The following is a 19,354-nucleotide window of genomic DNA, read 5'->3' as shown; positions in this document are numbered from 1 at the left end:
TCCCCCAACACCACAACCCCCCCCCCCCAAGCTACAGAGCCCTTTTCAGTTTTCTAGTCTTAACAGTAGATAATGGTGACAATTATTTTCTTGACATTTGTCCACTCCCCCATAAATACAAAAATACAGACATACTTTACTTTTTTCAAAGTGTGTTGTATACACGCACACTTTTCACACATACATCACATATGCAATCAGCATATCCAATTACAGAAGAAGTGTTTGCTGCAGTATCCCTTTACACTACCAGGAAAACAGTCATTTCTAACTATGCTTTGGAAAAGCAGAACCACCCTTTCCAGCTGAACAATTTTTAGCTTGACTACTTACAGAACTACATCTCTGTGCAGATCAACTCACTACCACCATCCTGTATCAAGCTAAAATTGAATTTACAAAAAAGTGTTCGTCTTTCTCCTACTAGCTGTCCATACACAACAATGTGTGTGGGATGCATTTCAAACAAACACTGCTACTAGTGTTTAATGGTCTGCAGTCAAGTAGCAGGACCCTTTCTCCAGTTTTCTTTTCCACGTTATTTTCACTCAAGATGAAGTCTAAGTAAGCATGCTTTCCATTACAGCCTTAGCATAATTACCGAAGTTCCTTCCCCTTCTTGTTTCAGATGTAAACTGTCCAGTTTATCCCGCAATGAATTGTTCTCTTGTGTAAGGACAAGTATTTGTTCCTTTTGCACCTGAAGCTCATCACTTTCTCTACGGTTATTTACCAACTTTTCCTCAGCAAGCTGGTCTCTCTCTGATGTGATGATTTTTATTTCTTCTGTCATTTGTGATATCTACAAAAAATGTGCAAAGACTGTATTTCTATCAACTCAAAATCAAAATTAAATGCAAATATTTGATATACTTGACTACATTATTTTTAACCACTGTAACCAAAACTAGAAACTCCAGGACTGAGTCTTTGGCCTTTGTCAATTTGTTTTAAAAGCTAACCTTTGACCAGTCTCTTCTGCCATATTGGGCCAATTTTTATCTGGAAAAAGCCTGAGGGGGAAGCAACCAAAGAAGAAACGCCTATTGGATTATTTTTATGCATCTGTTCCAAAGCATGCAAATGCTGAATTTACAGCCATTGACTTACTGGGCCTGGCAGCTGACATACTTCAAGAAAAACATATTCTCACACACTACAGGCTCTCCTTCCAGAGAAATTGTGCTACTGAAGCAACTGTTTAACATACAATATTCTCAGTACCCTTCTTTGTCAGTTTTTGAACAAGCAGGCACAAAACCAGGTGGATCAGCCTTCTGCTATGTGTTGGGAATGGAGATGCCATTTACAACCCTGTGTTACACTTCTCATGGGGACTGAGCTTGATAAACCATTAGCCTCATTCCTACCCTACATAATCTTTATCTCTTTTTCCATTTGTCATCTAATGCCACCACTCAGATTGACAACCATGGGACACACTAGTTAAGCAAAGGTTTGTCAGAGGGTACATTACAGCTTGAAGCCCTATAGAAATTGATCAGCAACTGGTAAAGATTTGGATCAGACCATACTACTTTCTTGCCCACTTCCCACCAAAGCCCTAGAAATCTTCTAGAGAACAAAGGTAAGAGACTATAAGAAGACTAACTGGGCTTGTTTTCAGTGTCTGAAAACATATCAAAGCATTTTTAACTTGACTTCATGTTTTACCTGTATTTCAAGTTCTTTAATGGTTTTCCCTAGTGCCTCTTCAACACTCAGAATTTGAGACTGTTTTTCAGAAATAGCTTTTTCCAGATTCTTGACAGTGTCCTGGGATTGCTTGAGAATGCTCTGAGTATTTCTCAGTTCTTCATGTGCCAGAATGTTCTTTAAGAATAAAATAAAATCCAGAAAAGAAATAAAATATTTTTCAACATTAGTAAGCACACTGATTAAAAAAAACCCCAAGCAAACAGCAAATCACACAAAAATTTACTCCCTGACATATTTCAGTAGTTTATATTTGTTCTTACACTCTTCCCCTGAACACATATGATCAATTTATATAAAGGCAGAATTCCTACCATCGAAACAGTATCCTTGATATCCTCTTTGAGTTGGTGTGTCTCAGCTTGGAGAGATTCCTCTTTTTGCTTCAGGTCATCTCTTTCCTGGGTTAACAGTTTTATTTCTTCCTGACATTCAGTAAGCTGCTGAAGAACTGCCTGGATCTCTGAATCCTTGGCTTCCAGTTTCAATTCCATAGTCTTTTCTTGCTTTTTTAATTGCTTCATTTCATTCAACTTCTGCTGAGTCTGAATGTAATCTTCTCTTACCTCAAGAAGTTGTTTGTGCTCTGCTGTCCTTTCTTCCAGTTCTTTCACTTTGCTACAGAGCTTTAGTTTGCAAAGGAAGAGGCAACATAGAATCATACAATAGTTTGGGTTGGAAAGGACCCTAAGATCATGCAGTTCCAACCCCCCTGCCATGGGCAGGGACACCTCACACTAAACCAGGTCACCCCAGACTCCATCCAACCTGGCCTTGAACACTGCCAGGGATGGAGCATTCGCAACTTCCTTGGGCATATATACTTCCATTGTAATGCAATGCAATAGACTTTCATTGTAATGCAAAACTGCATAATGTGTACGTGTTCTCACAGAATCTTATATTAGCACAGAAAGGGTGAGAGATGCTAGCTTTCAACAGAATAGGAAGTTCATAATTTAACTTTTAAGTCACTGCTTATATTCTTGCCCACATTAAATAAAGAGAAACCACATAAACAAACGCTCAACAACAGAAGTCTTACTGAACCACCACACATGAAACAGCATAGTTTAGGAATTATCAAATCCATAGCTGGAATATGACAGCCATATCAGTGCCAAAGCCTTGTCAAAATATGCATCCTGTTTTTATATACAGTTCCCTTTTTTCCTTCAAGTTTTGGTTTAGTTTTGCTCCCCCTCTCCCTCTTCTTAATTGCCAATTTATGCAATGATGTTCTTCAGTTTGTTTTTGTCTGTACTAAACAGACTCCAGTTCCTGATGAGGAACCTTTGTTTCTATGACTTCAGATAGCCACAGCAGCATATCTGAAAAAAATATTTGCATAATAAAGATAACTTAAGAATGGGAAAAAAATAATTAAAAGGTCAAATACAGAAGGAGAACACATAACCCGGAGCAACATATATTTTTCTTTGCCTAGGAAGAAAGAGACCACTGAGCTGCATAATCCTGCAACCTTATACACCAGCCATAGAGTAAGTGATACCTACTCATGCTAGAGTAATTTAAATTCTAGTGTTATTTACAGCTTCAAGACTACTTCTCCAAAGGTTTTTTTTGTTGGTTTTTTTTTTTTTTTAATACTATTAACAGATTCCTCATGTCTTAATCTGTAAAAAAGAGCAAGGTGACACTGACCTCTAATTTCACTTCATCCAAAACTGCTTTAGACTCTTGTGCTTCTTTAGATAGAGTATCTATTTGGAGCTTCATGTGTTTATTGTTTTCTGATGCAGCTATGTATTTTTGCTCTAGTTCTTCATGGAGCTGTTTAAGTGCTATATATTCCTGATCAGACTTCGCATATTTAAGTTGTGCAGCTGCTAGATCATCTTTTGATTTTCCAATTTCTTCAGTCATATGTTTAAGTCTAATTTCATTATCAGCTACTTCAGAAAGCAGCTTTTCTCTTTCTGATTTTAGTAAGTTTAGCTCCTCACATTTCTCAAGAATCTGCCAACAGAAAAGTAATATTAAATAGCATTTTCTAAATCAGTATTCGTCATAGCTGCAAAATAGAAAACATGTACATGTGCAGATAGAGGAAATAAAACAAAGGAAAACACACAGCAGAGTATATTGGGTTTTGCTTTACTGGGAGGGATCTACATAGCAAACAATCCTTCAAAGAGAAGACAGACAGGTAAGCCCCTGCCAAAGCCTTGAAACCTCTCCTCCAGCTCTTTAGGTGTTCTTTAAGTACTTTTTCCTGTGTTTGAGCTAGGTCTGGACTGATACTCCTGGCTGAATAATCAGATGTATTAATACCTTATAAACTCTGTATCACGAAGAAAGTTATTAACATGTAATTAAGCTTTGTTTAACAGTGGAACTAGAATGCAAAGCATTCATGAATTTGTGAGATTACTTGCCCTGGATAATTTTCATTGCACATACTTAGTAGCAGGTGTTTAAGGATAAAGAAACTTAACCAGTTTGTTTGCAAACACTTTCTAAGACACATTTATAGCAAACTTGACCTACTAAGCCCTGACCTGCCAGCAAACAGTAAAGTTTCCTTAGAAGTTTCCCAGGATTTGCAAGTTAAGTCTCTTGCTTCTCAGGCAGCATTTCTACCAAGAACTCGTGAAATTTTTCCTTTGCCCAGTTAGGCAAAAGGTCAGTCTTAGAAGACAAAACCAGGATCAAACACCGTTATACATACACACAGTCATCAATGGTAACCATGGTAAGCAGGCAGGCAAATGCTGGACTTTAAATTCCTGATTATAGTAGACTTTGTGACTAAACATGTGATCTTAAATTTATTCCTAGCTGCAAATATTAAATACCCAAGGAACAATAATTTAGTCAGCTTAGTTACAAAATCTCAGTTATTTGATTCAAGACAACTTTTTGCTTTCTGTCTTCATATCCAGTAGGTCTCCACTAATATGTTACCAGTCAGGTACACTATAGAAACAAGGAAAAAGATTGTTTGTTTACCTCTTTCTGCTGTATCTCAATAGTATTTGGTAGAGACTGAAATTCTGATAGCTCATTCACTTGTTTTTGTAAAAGTGCGTTCTCTTTCAATGCTTTTTCTAGTTCTCCTTTTAAGTCAGCTGCCTTTTTTTCCAGCTCCTCAAGAGAGCACAGATCTAGAGAATTGAGAAGTTTAGATTAATAAGGGAGTGCAAGAGAAGTAAAGCATGTTTAAAAGTAAACAGGAAGTTCATAATGCATTCTGGACATCATACTGGTACAATTCTAGAAAAGTGTGTTTTACAGTGGCCAGCAATTAACAGATGAAACTACTGGTCTGAATTCAGTCATCACTGGTTAGGCTGTCATCCAGTCTATTTCAGATTCTCCCTGACAACCTTTATTACCTTGACTGTCTTTATGCAAAATAAAAAACAAAGTTGCTGTTTTCCAAATAGTTCAAGAATGTGCTAAAGCAGTTACTATGTGCCAGCAATACCAGATACTCTAATATTTTCATACTGACAGAAGCTCCAAGTGTTTGAAAAGACAAGCTAAAAAGTCTTCCCTATTCCCCTGCCATTACAGGAAAAACAGAAGAGAGGGGAGAGGAATAAAAGCACCACCTGAAACAGTACCTTTTGGAACTTTACCCTCCATCAACAAAGTTAGCCTGGTGTTTTCTTGAAATACAGACTGCAACTCTTTCTGCAAGTCAGCTTGCATTTTTCTGTAGCTGGCTTTTCCTGCTTCTATTTGGCTTTGATAGACTTCAACATCCTTCTGCATTTGCTTGTAATTCTTTGAAAGTTCATTCTTCAGGAAAACAAAAAAACCCCATGCAATTCATACACAAAATGAAAGCCTACATGTTCAACATTTAAATATTGCATCCGTCACTTCCTGTTGTCACCCTGAACAACTCTGGCCTTGATAATTATGGCAGAATAAGCCACACTTTAACAACTGCATTCCTGTCAGTCATATAAACAAAACACACCTTACTTTAGAGGTCATGGCCATAACTATGTCTACCATTTTGTCTTTTCTCCCTCAAAGCAAGCTTTGAAGTCCCACTTCTCAGTTCATATTTCTTATTCTTTTCTTATTCTCTGGCAAAATTAGATTTGGAGCCTTATGTCCCAGTAACTCCTCCCTGAAGGCTGTTCATTCCTACTCTCCCTCGGTAAACCAAAAACTAACCACCTGCTCCTGTGGAAGAGACCCGTAGTTTCTTCTTATCTTTCTCCTGAAGACCCATTTTCCACAAATTCCATAATAAAAATATTACTTGAAGCATGAGTCCTTTGCTTTCTCTAAATACTCTGTAACATTTGGTCTTTATTGATTGCCTTCTTTACTAATCTGGGAGCAGATAGGCTGTTAACAGCATTTTGTACAGCTATAAATGCCATTTAAGTAGTACTTGCCATCTTTTCCTTCAGCTCCAAGTTTTCAGTTCTGAGAAAAGCAGATTCTTTTTTGGCATCCAAGGCTATGCTTTCGCTATCTAAGAGAGATTTATTCAGCTGCTGAATTTCCTCAATTAGCTTATCAGAATCTCCCTAAAAAAGACAGATAAACACTCAGACATCAAAAAATATATAAACAATAAGCCAAATGTGTTCATTATAACGAATTTAAAATGTAAATTTGGGCTTGGAAAACTTGTGAAGTTTACTCTAAAAGGAACAGTAGCAGGCTCATTTGAGAGATGGGATAAAGAACAGGATTTCCCATGGCAATTTCACCAGAATACAGCGGTATGATAGTGCAATAATTATTATTTTCAGCTTTGTAGAAAGTTTTCCTAATGTGTAGGGTTTGAAGCGGGTTTCAATTATACCAACTTACACCCCACATTAACCCACCTCCAACAAAACCAAAACCACCTCTCAACCCAGAAAACTTAAATTTACCACTGAAAAAGATGTGTCCTTTTCTGCTCCTGCTTTTTGTAATTCTTCCACACATTTTTGTAATGCATTTATTTTATTCTCTTTCTCTTTCAGCAGTTCCAATTTGGACTTCATTTCTGCCTAAAGGTTGAAGAAAAAGAAAAGGAGTAGGAAGATTCTGGTGCCTAGTTTGGTTTTCAGGTAGGAATTTAACTAAAAAGACTACTTTGTACATAGTAAGTATTCATGGGTTTTAGACATTTCCCCCACACCGCTGGTAAGACTAACCAGAGCCCACTGATTCCTAGGTTGTCCTCAGCAGACACAGTATTTAAAAGATAAACAAACCAAGCACATTTCATACAAGTCTTATTGCATGTAAATTTATGGACAGGCTCACCTCAAGTTCCTCATTGTACACTTCAGCATTTGAAACTAGACTCTTTAACTTGGTAATTTCATGCATTAGTTGTATCTGTGGAGCAAATGGAAGCAAAATTGCAGAGAATGTTAGTAAGCACCCACACCATTAGTTTTAGAAGCCAACACCATGAAAATAAGCAAGGTCTGTCTTGTGCCTTTTTTTCTATTAGCAGGCAAACCATATATACACACGCATATATTTAAACAGCTACAAAGCAAGTTGCTACGTATTCTTTCAAATGGATAGACAAGATGCAAAGCTCTGTTTTAGCTTCCCAGTAATTAAAAAGGATTCAAGTGCATTTTATTCTGCAACAGCTTGAGAAGCTAAAGCAATGTGTTCAAAGCAATTAATACAGAAATTGTACAGATATAACACTTCAAATTCTAGTAATGTTAGGCAGCTTTTTATACCACAGTACACTTACTTATGATTTAATCTATTTGCTAACAAGAATGAGCAGGTGCCAAACCTGAGGTAAAGCAAGCCACAAAAACATTCAGTGGCATCCTCTGAAAGGAGGCACAAGTAGAAGACTGGATAGAAAAGCATGTGCAAAATTCAAGAAAATTTGAAGCAGTGCTTTCTGTTGGTCTTTGTTAGACAAGCTCTACAGTAAGCACTCATCTACAAGTCACAAGCATAGGCAAGGTGAAAATGCAATCTATAATTTTAAGATCAGTGAAAAGCTTTAAAAACAAGCACACTCCTGTGAGTATTTTTATGTATTTCAGAATATAGTGAGAAGAAAACCCGATCTGTAAACTTAAAAGTCAGAGGACTGTTTTAGAAGATATGGTACAATATTTCTGTCGGAAGTCAATGTCATTATTCAGAATCATAATTTACCTGTATGCATCTGTGGTGGTTTAAATTGATAGATTTCAACTAATGTTTTCAGTGAAATATGTGACCTTTCAGTATTGCTGTAATTAATCTGCTACATGGGTATCAACAAGTGTTTAACAAATCTTTGCAGACAAGGAAGATAACACAATTAGTCTACTGTACAAAGGGTCTTCTAAAACGCATCTTAAATACAAGCTAGATGAAAAAAATCTGTTATGGATCCATTTTGTTTAAGATCCATGAATATTTGTAGGGAACACAATGGAAGTTAGAGGTGATCTTGTTAGATTGTAAACTGAGGCAACAGTGCAAAAGGATGTAGCTTCAGCTTCAACCTTTGTTTCATATTCAGAGGATATCGAACAGACTTGTATGTACACATAATCTGCAGAGAAGGCATCAGGAACGAAACTAATTAATACATCCATGCCTCAGTACCTCAAGCCTGTTTGACAGTTTTGTTTGGTTGCGTTTTTCCTTTGTGTGTGTGTGTGTGTGTGTGTGTGTGTGTGTGTGTGTGTGTGTGTGTGTGTTTTCTGTTGTTGTTGTTGGGTTTTTTTGCTGGGACTTATTTCACAGTCTACCCCTTGAGCTGCTGAAACTTAACAAAGTAAGACATTTTAGGTTATGGAATCAGAGCATAAAATGTTTGGACAGACAACAAACATCTCCACTAAGAAGACAAGGATGTGAAGAGAACAAAGTATTTCAGCATTTCCTATATCATAAGTTATCCAGTAGGTAGCTTTACCTTCTCTAACTTCTTGGCAGAAAATTCACTGTTTCAATTTTCCACAGGCATTACTAGTCACACTATTTTTATTATTTTCATTGCAAAATTAAACAATGTTAAGAGTCAATACTCACATATTTCAAAAGATTACCAAAAGTCAGAGCTATCTTTGATTGTAAACCAAGATGTTTTGCACACAAAATGTGAAATATGGTTTAGCAACCATACTGTAACTTCAGACCAGTTCCAAAATGTATTTATATGCAGCAAAACTGTTGTACAGAAATTGAGTGAAATTTGTATCATCACATGAAAATGATGGATATAATTTCCAAATTAAACACATTAAACAAATGTGTTTAATCAGACTTCAGTAAGAAACTCTCCAAAAATTTAAGTTTAAATTTTACACTCTGAGTAAATACAGTTTAAGCTCTGGCTTCATTTATTCTATTGCTGAATGTAGCTATTAACACCATCTGTGAATCAACATTCAGGATTATGTACACTGAATAAACTCTAGAAAACATCTGAGCACAAATGAATTCTTACCTCTGTTTCAATGCACCTTACCTCATGAACTTTTAGTGTTTGGTTTTCCAGTGCTTCAAATTCATCCAATTCTACTTTTTCATTGAGTTTCTCCTTCAATTCATTTATTTCTGATTTCAACTGCTCATTTTCCAATACTAGGTTGTTAAAATTAGCTTGCAGTACATTGATCTCATTTAAAGCAACATCCTGAAGAAGCACAATAAACTTTAGAAGTTGTTGTTGGAGTGTCAGGCTTATTTCTAGACAATACAGAACAGACTTACCTTTTCTAGCGCTAATGCTTCACAGAGTTCTACAGATTCTTCAAAATGCCTCTGAGTCTACAGAAAGAATTGCTCTCAGTTAACTGATCTAGGAGATCAGGCAAGTTTAGTATTATGCTCTTTGTTGCTTGTCTTTTCATGGCTAGTCCTGTTTAAATACCAAAGCTTACTGGATCATTTGCCACAAAACTATGGTTTCATAGAACCATCCCACAGCTTCAGAGATGACCAAGAGACTTACTTTCTAATCAGTTATAATTCTTCAGACATATAGAAGAATACTGATGTTATACAGAAAAGTAAGGCTGTTCTTACCAAGAAGTGTATCATATATGTATGCAATGTATTAGCCAATTGAAATAGATTACCCAATCCACATTAGGTCCAGCAGTCCATTCTATGTCTGAAATTTGATCAGGAACCATTAGACACTGGTTGTCATGTACAGAATTCTCTAACAAAGCTGAAAAAGAAGATGTATTAGAAAAATAAAATAGTAGATTTTAAACTGGACATCAAGAATTTTTCTTATCTGTGAATTTTATCAGATTGGAAACAATCATTCAATGGCAAAGATGTAGCACACTGCACAGGACTCAATCTCATAATTTTCCCTTCTGAAAGGGAACACAACTGAAATCTAGTCCATATTTATGCTGACCACCTTAACACAAGTTAATTAGTACTAAATCAAATGCAGAATATATACTTAATTACAGACTAAGGAAAACATTTAGTTGACAAGGAAAGAACCACTTGACAGTATCCTGCAAGGTTTAAAAAGCACCACCCCTACATACAGAAAAAACCCTTTACTGAGGGGAGAACATGGTTTGGATGGACAGTCTGTGTTAAAGAGTAACTTCGGCTACTGCATGGCAGAAATATTTGTAGATGCTTTTTTTTTTACCTCATAGCTCTTACCTTTGGTTTTAAGAAATTAAAAAAGCTCAATATCCAGAAGGAGGAGGGGATGCTATCAGACTTACTCCCTTTAGGATTTATTTCACCTGGGATATCAAGACTCATGCTCCCACTTAATCCCAGTGCAAGAACTACCAGTATTATTGTGCTAAAACCAGCTCCCTTTCAGGCAGCATTCTTTGCTGGCAGACAAGTTCCCTTACGGGCTAAAGGTAATTCTTAAAACTGGGTTCACAGAACAATTTCAGTAGTATAATGGCAACTAAATACAGCTTTAGGATGTTAACAACACAAATTTGCTTTTTAATTCATTTATTAAAAAGGTATTCTTTCTCATTTCAAAGCTGCTTTTCAAAGTTCCTTTATTTTTTCCTGAAGATACTTACAATCCTCCATATCTGGTAGTGATGACAAAGACACTTTAAGTTTTTTTGTTTCACTCAGCCTTGGTTTTTCGAAGTCTTCAAAATAGCTCACATTTGCCTGGTTTATTTTACCAGGAGCCCAAGTAACTCTTCTCTTTCTCTTGGCCTTTAAAAAAGTATTTACAGAAAGAGTGATACAAAGCACCAAGAGAGCAGATGTTGCATCAGCCTAGCTCTATAACAGTAACAGCAGCTAACTAGGCAGCGTTTTGCAGTTTCTTCAAAATTAAACTACAGCAGAACAGACTGAAAGCAACAGTCTATATAGTCTGTTCACTGCAAGGCAACATTGAATTGGTACATGGGAGTTACTTTTAAAGAGTTATCCCTTTAAAAATAAAGAAAATTATGCAAAAATTGAATATCAAACTTATTCTTCATTGTCAATACAAATATGTATTTAATGTTACCTTTTGCAAAGTATTTCAGAGTTAACAAGTAAGATCTAGAACAGGTGCTTACTTTAGCATTCTGTTTTGAGGAAAAAGAGGCAGAAGTCACCAGCATCTCAGTTAAGTTTCTTATCCTATCTTCCTGCACTTTTTGAAGAGAATTTTTTTCTTCCAACAGCTGGGCCAATTGGTCTTTTTCCATTGCATGAATTTGAGTCCTCGAAGACACCTTCCATAAAAAGACTATTAATCAAACTGGCATCTTAAAGAGACAAAAGTACTCCTACGGAAGATACACAACTACCAATACTTAAAACCACACATTCTTTTAAGTCTGGAAGAGCTGTTTTTAGCAACGGAACTGACAATTTAGTCTACACTTTACCTGTAGACTTAGTATTTAAAGGGGTCAGACTCCTCAAAACAATACAGCCTCAGATTTTTCCAAGAACAAAAAAAAATTATTTCAAGTGTAACATAGCTTAAGATGACCTTCTCATGGAGCCAGAAGCCTGAAGTTTGAGAACTATGATTCAATTGTTGAATATCAGCAAGCTACTCTAATGCATGTGGTGTCTGCAAATTTGAAGTACTGAAAGTCTATTTTGTTGTAAAGGAACTGCATTACAGTAGCTAGTGGTTTTTTTGACAACTTGATCTTGAGCTTACAGTAGAGTAATTCAAAGGTCATACGGGATTTTCCAAACTCTTCTCTACTCAAGTACTTTCCTCACTACTTACTATTTCAGAAGAATAGTACACACTATTAGGTGAAAGTTTATTTTTTAAAAAAGAACTCATTTGTGGTATAAGAAGTCACTTATTTTTCCTTAAGCTTTTTCTGTGACTATTTTTTAAATCCGTAATTATATGACAATTTGTGATATTTTGACAATTTAATTCAAAACAGTACATTCAGGATTGTGATTTTCCTGTGCTTCATCTTTTATGATCTATGCTTTAACAAGACTTGCAAGATTGCTCCTCAACTCCACAGATTTTTGCACATGAGCGCACTGTTTGGTGGGAAGTTACTATTGTTGATTTTCTACATATATGTTGTGTCTACGCATGACGTCTGTTTTGCCCATGATGTTACATGTTGCAACTTTCTGCAACTCAAACTGAAGTTATGGGGAAAATTACATCAGTAATGGGGAAAAATACAAACTCATCTTTTAACTGACATTCAATAACTTCTTATATTGCAATTAATTATACCTTTTGATGTGTGGCAATATTAAAGTGCGCTACAAGGCATGACACTTATTTCTTAAACATGTTAACCTACAGAAAGAAAGCGATTTAGTTAGTTCTCCTTCAGTGTTAGCTTTCACACAGATATGTTGACCATAATCATCAGTTGTTCTAAACTTCACATCACCTTTTCAGTTTCTATTCTCTAAGTTGAAATGACAGATACAACTTGAAACAGTTTACCTACAACTCCAAATATAACTACTTTTGTTTTAAAGTAGAATGCTTCCAAATAGTGATCAGTACTAAGGATAGACTCATTTTAATATGTTTATTACATACTTCCTCCAGCTGCTTTTTCAAATCCAGAATTTCTTTGCGATATCTCTTCAGGAGGGCATCATCATCAAGTACTTCATTGACTTTTGGAGTATTCTTCATTCTTTTGGCTGTATTGGCAAACTGGAAGGATATTATAGGCAATAGTTAAAAGAACAAATATATCAAAAGACTTACTCTGTCTCATATTTCCACAACAGAATTAAGAGGACAGTTTCACTAATGAAGAGAAACGCATAAAAAAAAAAAAAAAGACACTTCCTTATATTAAAAGATATTATATAAATACTTACATTTACTTTTTTCATACCTTAGAAAAAATAAGTTTTCTTTGCTTGATATTAATACCTAAAAACTGAAACCTAACATTTAAGCAATAATATACTAAGCCTTGTATTTAATAAAAAGCTCAATAGACCACCAAAAAAAGACAGACAATCCTACCTAAAAGGATTCATGAATAGTTCAATAACTGTAGGTAATTTTACAGGTCCTTTCATGTAGGATCTGCCTAACATCTTGTGTTAGTGAAGACTTGCAGCTCTAACTGTCTTTGGAAAAGGCGGATGAGAAAACAGAGGTTATCTCCTGCCAGGAAGAGATACCAACTGCCAGAAAGCTGTAGTTAGACAACCTGGCACAAGATGACAACTAGGAAAAGATGCTGGGTGCAAAACAAATATTTCAAGTTCCAAGTCCACAGGGGAACTTCAGAAGACTCAAGAGACTACAATCCAGCAGATTACATCTTCCACCCCTTCAACTTGTCTACAATGAAGCCTTAAGTCTGAATAATGCTAGAGATGAGAAGTTTTACCTGAAGAGTACTGAGAGTTTCATCGAAAGAAACAGGAGTTATTGTACAAATAATGACCGTCTTAGCATTTCCTCCAAGGGAGTTCTGCAAAATTCGAGTCAGCTTGCTGTCTCTGTAATTTATGAAGCTGATGAAAAAAGAATATTTTTGCAAAAACCACAGTAAGTATCTTTTCTAGAGGTAATAGGTTATTTGAAATAATTACCTGCATAAACCAGGATTATATATAAAGGATTTTAATTTCTCATTTTATTAGTGACTTATCTTAAAACAGGTATACAAACACAAGTGCTTACCCAGAAGGGTCATCACAAAGTTTTTTGATAACCTGGCCCAGAATGAACAAGCTCCGGTTTATATTGCAGCCTTCTTTCAGTCGGACACCTAGGTATCACACAGCATTTTTTAATACTTTATCTTTTTAAATTTAAAAGATAAAAGATGTATTTTCAACCTCTCAAGCTTTTGTGCTGTTATGCTTAAATGTGTTATCCAAGTGCTAAATCTCAAGTGCCACAATGCACTATGGCCCACAAGCAGTCACTATCAAATCCTATATAATGGCCAAAACATATCAAAATAAGAGATCAAACTTTCTCAAATATTAATAATCTCAGTGCAGTAAGTAGCTGGGGCCATAAGAACTTTAATTTTGTTTCCTGTTTAAGTTTCGCAAATGTCTATATTTACATGAGTAAGTATAACAAATCAGCCTTAGATACAACTTTTGGGTTAATTCTTTTAAGACAGAATATTGCGTTCCTCTCAGATCACTTTTCTCTGATAAAGGCATTTTTGTGCAGCTTCACACTGTCATTATTAACAGTCAATCTCACAAAGGTTAACAGAAGCAGCTCTCAGGAGAGCCTCTTTAACACTCACCTTCAGATCCTGTTTGGCTAGCTCTTTCACTGCCTGCCAGATCTACCAAATTCTGCAAATTCAGCAAGCATTTCACAGGTTAGTTCTAAGGCAATTTAGTTTTACATCCTCTTTAACTCTAAATCACTGCTAAGAATTTAAAAAACTGAAGTCATTAAGAGAAAAAGCAGTAGGCCTGTCATTACTGGAAGTAATCCATAGCTACTAAACACATACCAACCAGTATTTTCAAGGTACATAAGAACATGGAATAAGTTTGTATGAATTCTATTATACCACCCTGAACAGTTTTTCAATCTTGCAGTGCAATTCCTCCCACTCTCAGTGACAAAACAATATACTTGCTTAATACAGAATTGTTAACTACAAATTCAAGCTATACGAAGCTTCATAGAATCACAGATCTTCTGGTCCAGGTCTTTCACGCGAAAGAAACTGGATGAGATTATCTAGCACCCTGTCCTGAATCAGCTGTACGTCCCTCCTTGCCTGTCATTATGGGGATAAGAAAAGGAATTCCATACCAGAGGAAATGCCTCACTCCAAATCAAAGTCAACTAGAACTTTTTAACATCCCATAATGATTTGCCTGAGCAAGTACTCCTCACTTCAATTGGTTTCTATTTCAGAAGGGTAAAATCCTGTACTAACTCCAAACAGCAACAGACCAAAAAGGCCAAAAAAACCCCAATCTCTCTTCCTGATGTTAGTAGAGGTTACTATAAAGTCTGTTGGAAAAGAACGACAGAGCAGAGGGTGATGTAAGAAGAGTAGATCCCATACGCTGCAGTGAGAAAAAAACCCAACACAAGTGGGTAGTAAATTGCTGAGATATTGCATGAGTAGTGTTTACATTCAGATCCCAGAGCTTTTCTACATGAAGCCAGAACAGAAGGCTCTTTCTACAAGACATGTGATTAACTTAATGCTATTCCCAATTCTAAATAAGACTGGCCATGCAGATTCTAGCAAGCTCAAATGCTTTCCTTTTGATTTCATTCCTCCAGATGATTTGGCTTCCCTAGGAATCAAGGAAAGTGTATAGAGAGAGGTCTTCAGAAACCAAAACACTCCAGAGATAAGCAGTGTACTCCTCTCAGTTTAGGCTATTTCATGTATTAGTAATAAAGCATCATTCTATGTTTCAAATCCACCAAAGAGATGCTAAGTGAGGCTACTTCTGGGGCGCGGGGAGAGGGGAAGAAAAAAAAGATTAGTCTTCTGGCCACTGCAGCCGCAGGCCATATGTTCTTTTAACAACTAAGTCTGAGGATAAGAGAAGCTTTAAAGTTACCCACATTACAGGTTCTTCTACTGGGCTTGTCAGTGGTCAGGAGCTGTATTTAACAAAACGCAAGAGCACTCTGACAATAGCTCCTTATGCTCCTGGGAGAGGCATAACACTCCCCTGTCCAGCATGAATTGTCTAGAAACTATTTCCATGTCACAATTCCCTTTACTGGGAAGATAGCCTCTAGACAACACCCCTGGAGTCTCCCCCTATGCAGATCAAAACAGTGATTTCTACTTAAGAAGTGTCCACTAAAAGTTAAAGCCTGCTTGTAATGTCATTATAAAGTAGTATTATTTTCTCAAACAAGCAGCAATGGTAAATTACCTACTTAAATGCCCATTTAATAAGTTCTTGGAATACCGCTTACCAAGTGGGATACCATCACTGCTCCATCACAATTCGTATTTGCAAGGTCACTTCGTTCTCTACTTTCGATGATCTAGAAGACAACAGCGAAAGAAAGTTTAAGCCACTTCAAAAAATATTAACACCCCTCTTAATAATGAATTTTTACCATTCTGAAGATTGTGTGAGAACGGCTGCTGTGTTCATTCATTTTTGTTTCTCCGTAATGGCGATTTTCTGTCGAAAAGAAACATTAGAATATTTCTGCTTATATTCTGAGAAACTGGAGATAACAGACAGCAAGTACAATTCCAAAACTATCTGACAACATTGATTTCTGAATATAATCTCAAAGATATGCCCTATGATTCTAGATATACCCAGTTCATCAATGCTTTTCTAAGCTATCAGCTGACATTGGCTAAGCAACTTACTTTCTCCTTTTCTGATCCATTCCATTACTTGCTCCGGGGCAACCACCACCTCTTCAATGAGATCTTCTACATATGTATTCCTCTTAAGAAAAAACACAGTTATAAATTTTACTGAACTCTAAAACTCACCTCAATATATTAAGTTAAGATTACCAGCAATTATTATGGTGTTTATTCCAGTTTGCTACCTTTTAAGGAAGCATTATTAGTTGAATGTCTTTTCAGTCTGGTCACAAGGGATGGGGCAAGTTTAGACCTTTATCAAAACTATAGTCCCTTTAGGGACAAGAATCAAACGACAAAGATCTAGAATGTTTCCTAAATATAAAACTGCTAAGAGAAATATCCTTCTGGACATTTTTCTGAGGAAACCCAGGAGCGTGTTTCTCAGTAAATGTTATAAGGCCATAATCATACAACTGAGAAATCTCCCTTTGCCCCAGTTTCCGAAAACATTGATCATTTAGGGCATTGGAAGAATTAAAAGCTCCTGAAGCCAAAATATTCCCTGCCTTCCCAAATCACCAGTTTTCATCATTTGCTACAAAACTTGAAACCAAAGATGGCATTAATATAGATTTTTTTTTTTCCCCCTACTGATCATCTTACTGCAGACTTCTAGTCTGATGGTTATCCTATGATTACAGTAGAAGTGTATCTACTTTGTAGATAATGTGAAGATAGTGTAACACATTGAGCTAAAGGCTTAAAGTCATGTTTCTAGAAGTTTTATTAGCTAGACAACTCCCAGATATCCACTGTCAAAGTTAAACACCTGGGTTGGGGCAGTCCCAGGCACAGCTACAGGTTGGGCAGGGAAGTGATTCAGAGTAGCCCTGCAGAGGAGGACTTGGGGGTGTTGGTCAATGAGAAACTGAACGTGAGCCAGCAGTGTACGCTCACAGCCCAGGAAGCCAACTGTATCTTGGGCTGCACCAAAAGGTGTGGGAATCAGCAGGTCAAAGGAGGTGATTCTCCCCCTCTACTCTGCTCTTGTGAAACCCCACTTGGAATACTGTGTGCAGTTCTGGCATCCTCAACAGAAGAAGGACATGGAGCTGTTGGAGTAAATCCAGAGGAGGGCCGCAAGGATGATCAGGGGGCTGAAACACCTCCCATATGAAAACAGGTTGAGCAAGTTGAGGCTGTTCAGCTCGGAGAGGAGGAGAGTGCATGGAGACCTCATAGCAGCCTTCCAGTATGTGAAGTGGGCCTACAAGGATGCTGGGGAGGGACTCTTCATTAGGGACTGTAGCAATAGGCCAAAGGGTAATGGGTCTAAACTTCAACAGGGGAAATTCAGGTTAGATGCAAGAAAGTTCTTTACTATGAGGGTGGTGAGGCACTGGAATGGGTTGCCCAAAGAAATGGTAAATGCTCCATCTCTGGCAGCCTTTAAGGCCAGATTGGATGGAGTCTTGGGTGACAGGATCTAGTGTGAGGCATCCCTGCCCATAGCAGGGGGTTAGAAGTAGATGATCTTAAGGTCCTTTTCAACCCAAACCATTCTATGATATATTATCGTGGAAAGCTTAAGGGATTAAGTCTACTTTTGCAAACAGTTATACAGAAACCAAGAACAGCAAGCCCAAATTCACTGTTGTTGTTCTACTACACCAAGTGTCCTGCTAATTCTGAAGATAATTATTACACAATCTAACACAGAAAAAAAAAAGTCACCTACATACCTCTGAAGGCTTTTTTTTTTTAAAAAAACTACTTCCACTCCAAGCAGATACACTACTTCACATCCACTTACACCAACATCCTCACGAATTCCCAGAGGCTTCTTTTTCCTTTTATCACAAAGCAAATCCGTAATGGTTTCATTGTAGATTTCCATGTAAGAAACTCTTAGCAAGAACTCCCTATCTGGAATCTGATATTAAAAGAAAAAATAAAGAAAAATTAAAAAGACTAACTAACAATCACCTTTTAATACAAGTATTCTTACCTTGAAGATAGATATTTGGATATCATTCCACATGCACACTAACATCTACCAATACAAAATAATTTTTGTTCCATTCCATCTCTTTCCAGCTGGATAAATGATAAATGGTATATCACATTTCATAGGTTATAAAAGGAACTGCTCTACCAGGAGGGTGACAACAGTTCTCCTGCTTAAATGCCCTTTCCATATCTAATTTCCTTCTGCGTAGGCTCTTTCCTTTATGTATACCTAGTCTTCTGTCCTGAGTTCAGCTGTAAGTTGTTTTTCTCCTCCTTAGTAGCTGGTGCAGGGCTGCGTTTTGGGCTTTAATCTGAGAATAATGCTGATAGAAAGAACTAAAACATTGGTGTTTTAAGTAATGCTTACCCTGATCAAGGACTTTTCAGTCTCTCATGCTCCGCCAGTGAGGAGAGTCGCAAGAAGCCAGGAGGGAGCAGAGACAGGACACCTGACCCAAACTGGCCAAAGGGGTATTCCATACCACAGCACGTCATGCCCAGTATAGAAACTGGGGGGAGTTACCTGGAAGGCCCAGATCGCTGCTCGGGTCAGGCTGGGTATCAGTCAGCAGGTGGTGAGCAATTGTATCCTCTCCCCTTGTTATTCCCCTTATCATTATTATTATTATTGGTAGCAGCAGTGGTTTGTATTATACCTTAGTTACTGGAGTGCTGTTATCTCAACCCGTGGGAGTTACATTCTTTCAATTCTCCTCCACACCTGTCCAGGAGCAGGGGTCAGGGTGGGGGCGGGGCTGGAGAAGGTGGCAAGCGAGTGAGCAGCTGCATGGTTCCGAGTTACCAGTTGGGCTTAAACCATGACATCTTCTCTCTCTGCTTGCTTATATTTCCTTTGCTGCTGCTTCTTCCCCTGCCTCCCTGATAGAGAGCACTGGGGCCAGGAAAGGCTGCACAACACGCTCAAGGACTACAGCATCACAAAAAGTCTTCTTGGCTAT

At 37.2% G+C, this 19,354-nt stretch overlaps 1 protein-coding gene across 1 annotated transcript in view; it reads right to left on the bottom strand.

Moving 5' to 3' along the window:
- CENPE (centromere protein E, 312kDa) overlaps window positions 1-19,354 on the bottom strand; it is a gene marked incomplete at its 5' end in the record, with an annotated part of 36,259 nt that overhangs the window by 14,754 nt on the left and 2,151 nt on the right. The window contains 21 exons of the mRNA XM_010015798.1: window positions 602-802; window positions 1,675-1,833; window positions 2,031-2,342; window positions 3,382-3,696; window positions 4,690-4,844; window positions 5,307-5,484; window positions 6,099-6,233; window positions 6,588-6,707; window positions 9,146-9,313; window positions 9,391-9,447; window positions 9,759-9,853; window positions 10,701-10,845; window positions 11,202-11,360; window positions 12,671-12,790; window positions 13,485-13,611; window positions 13,781-13,868; window positions 14,367-14,418; window positions 16,028-16,099; window positions 16,175-16,242; window positions 16,440-16,521; window positions 18,199-18,318. Coding sequence (XP_010014100.1) covers window positions 602-802; window positions 1,675-1,833; window positions 2,031-2,342; window positions 3,382-3,696; window positions 4,690-4,844; window positions 5,307-5,484; window positions 6,099-6,233; window positions 6,588-6,707; window positions 9,146-9,313; window positions 9,391-9,447; window positions 9,759-9,853; window positions 10,701-10,845; window positions 11,202-11,360; window positions 12,671-12,790; window positions 13,485-13,611; window positions 13,781-13,868; window positions 14,367-14,418; window positions 16,028-16,099; window positions 16,175-16,242; window positions 16,440-16,521; window positions 18,199-18,318 — 2,928 coding nt within the window. The remainder of the gene's footprint in view (window positions 1-601; window positions 803-1,674; window positions 1,834-2,030; window positions 2,343-3,381; window positions 3,697-4,689; window positions 4,845-5,306; window positions 5,485-6,098; window positions 6,234-6,587; window positions 6,708-9,145; window positions 9,314-9,390; window positions 9,448-9,758; window positions 9,854-10,700; window positions 10,846-11,201; window positions 11,361-12,670; window positions 12,791-13,484; window positions 13,612-13,780; window positions 13,869-14,366; window positions 14,419-16,027; window positions 16,100-16,174; window positions 16,243-16,439; window positions 16,522-18,198; window positions 18,319-19,354) is intronic.

The sequence above is a fragment of the Nestor notabilis genome, unplaced genomic scaffold (genome assembly GCF_000696875.1).
Source record: "Nestor notabilis isolate BGI_N333 unplaced genomic scaffold, ASM69687v1 scaffold56, whole genome shotgun sequence".
In the NCBI taxonomy this organism is placed as follows: Eukaryota; Metazoa; Chordata; class Aves; order Psittaciformes; family Psittacidae; genus Nestor; species Nestor notabilis.
This window is presented reverse-complemented; position numbering and strand designations above follow the sequence as displayed.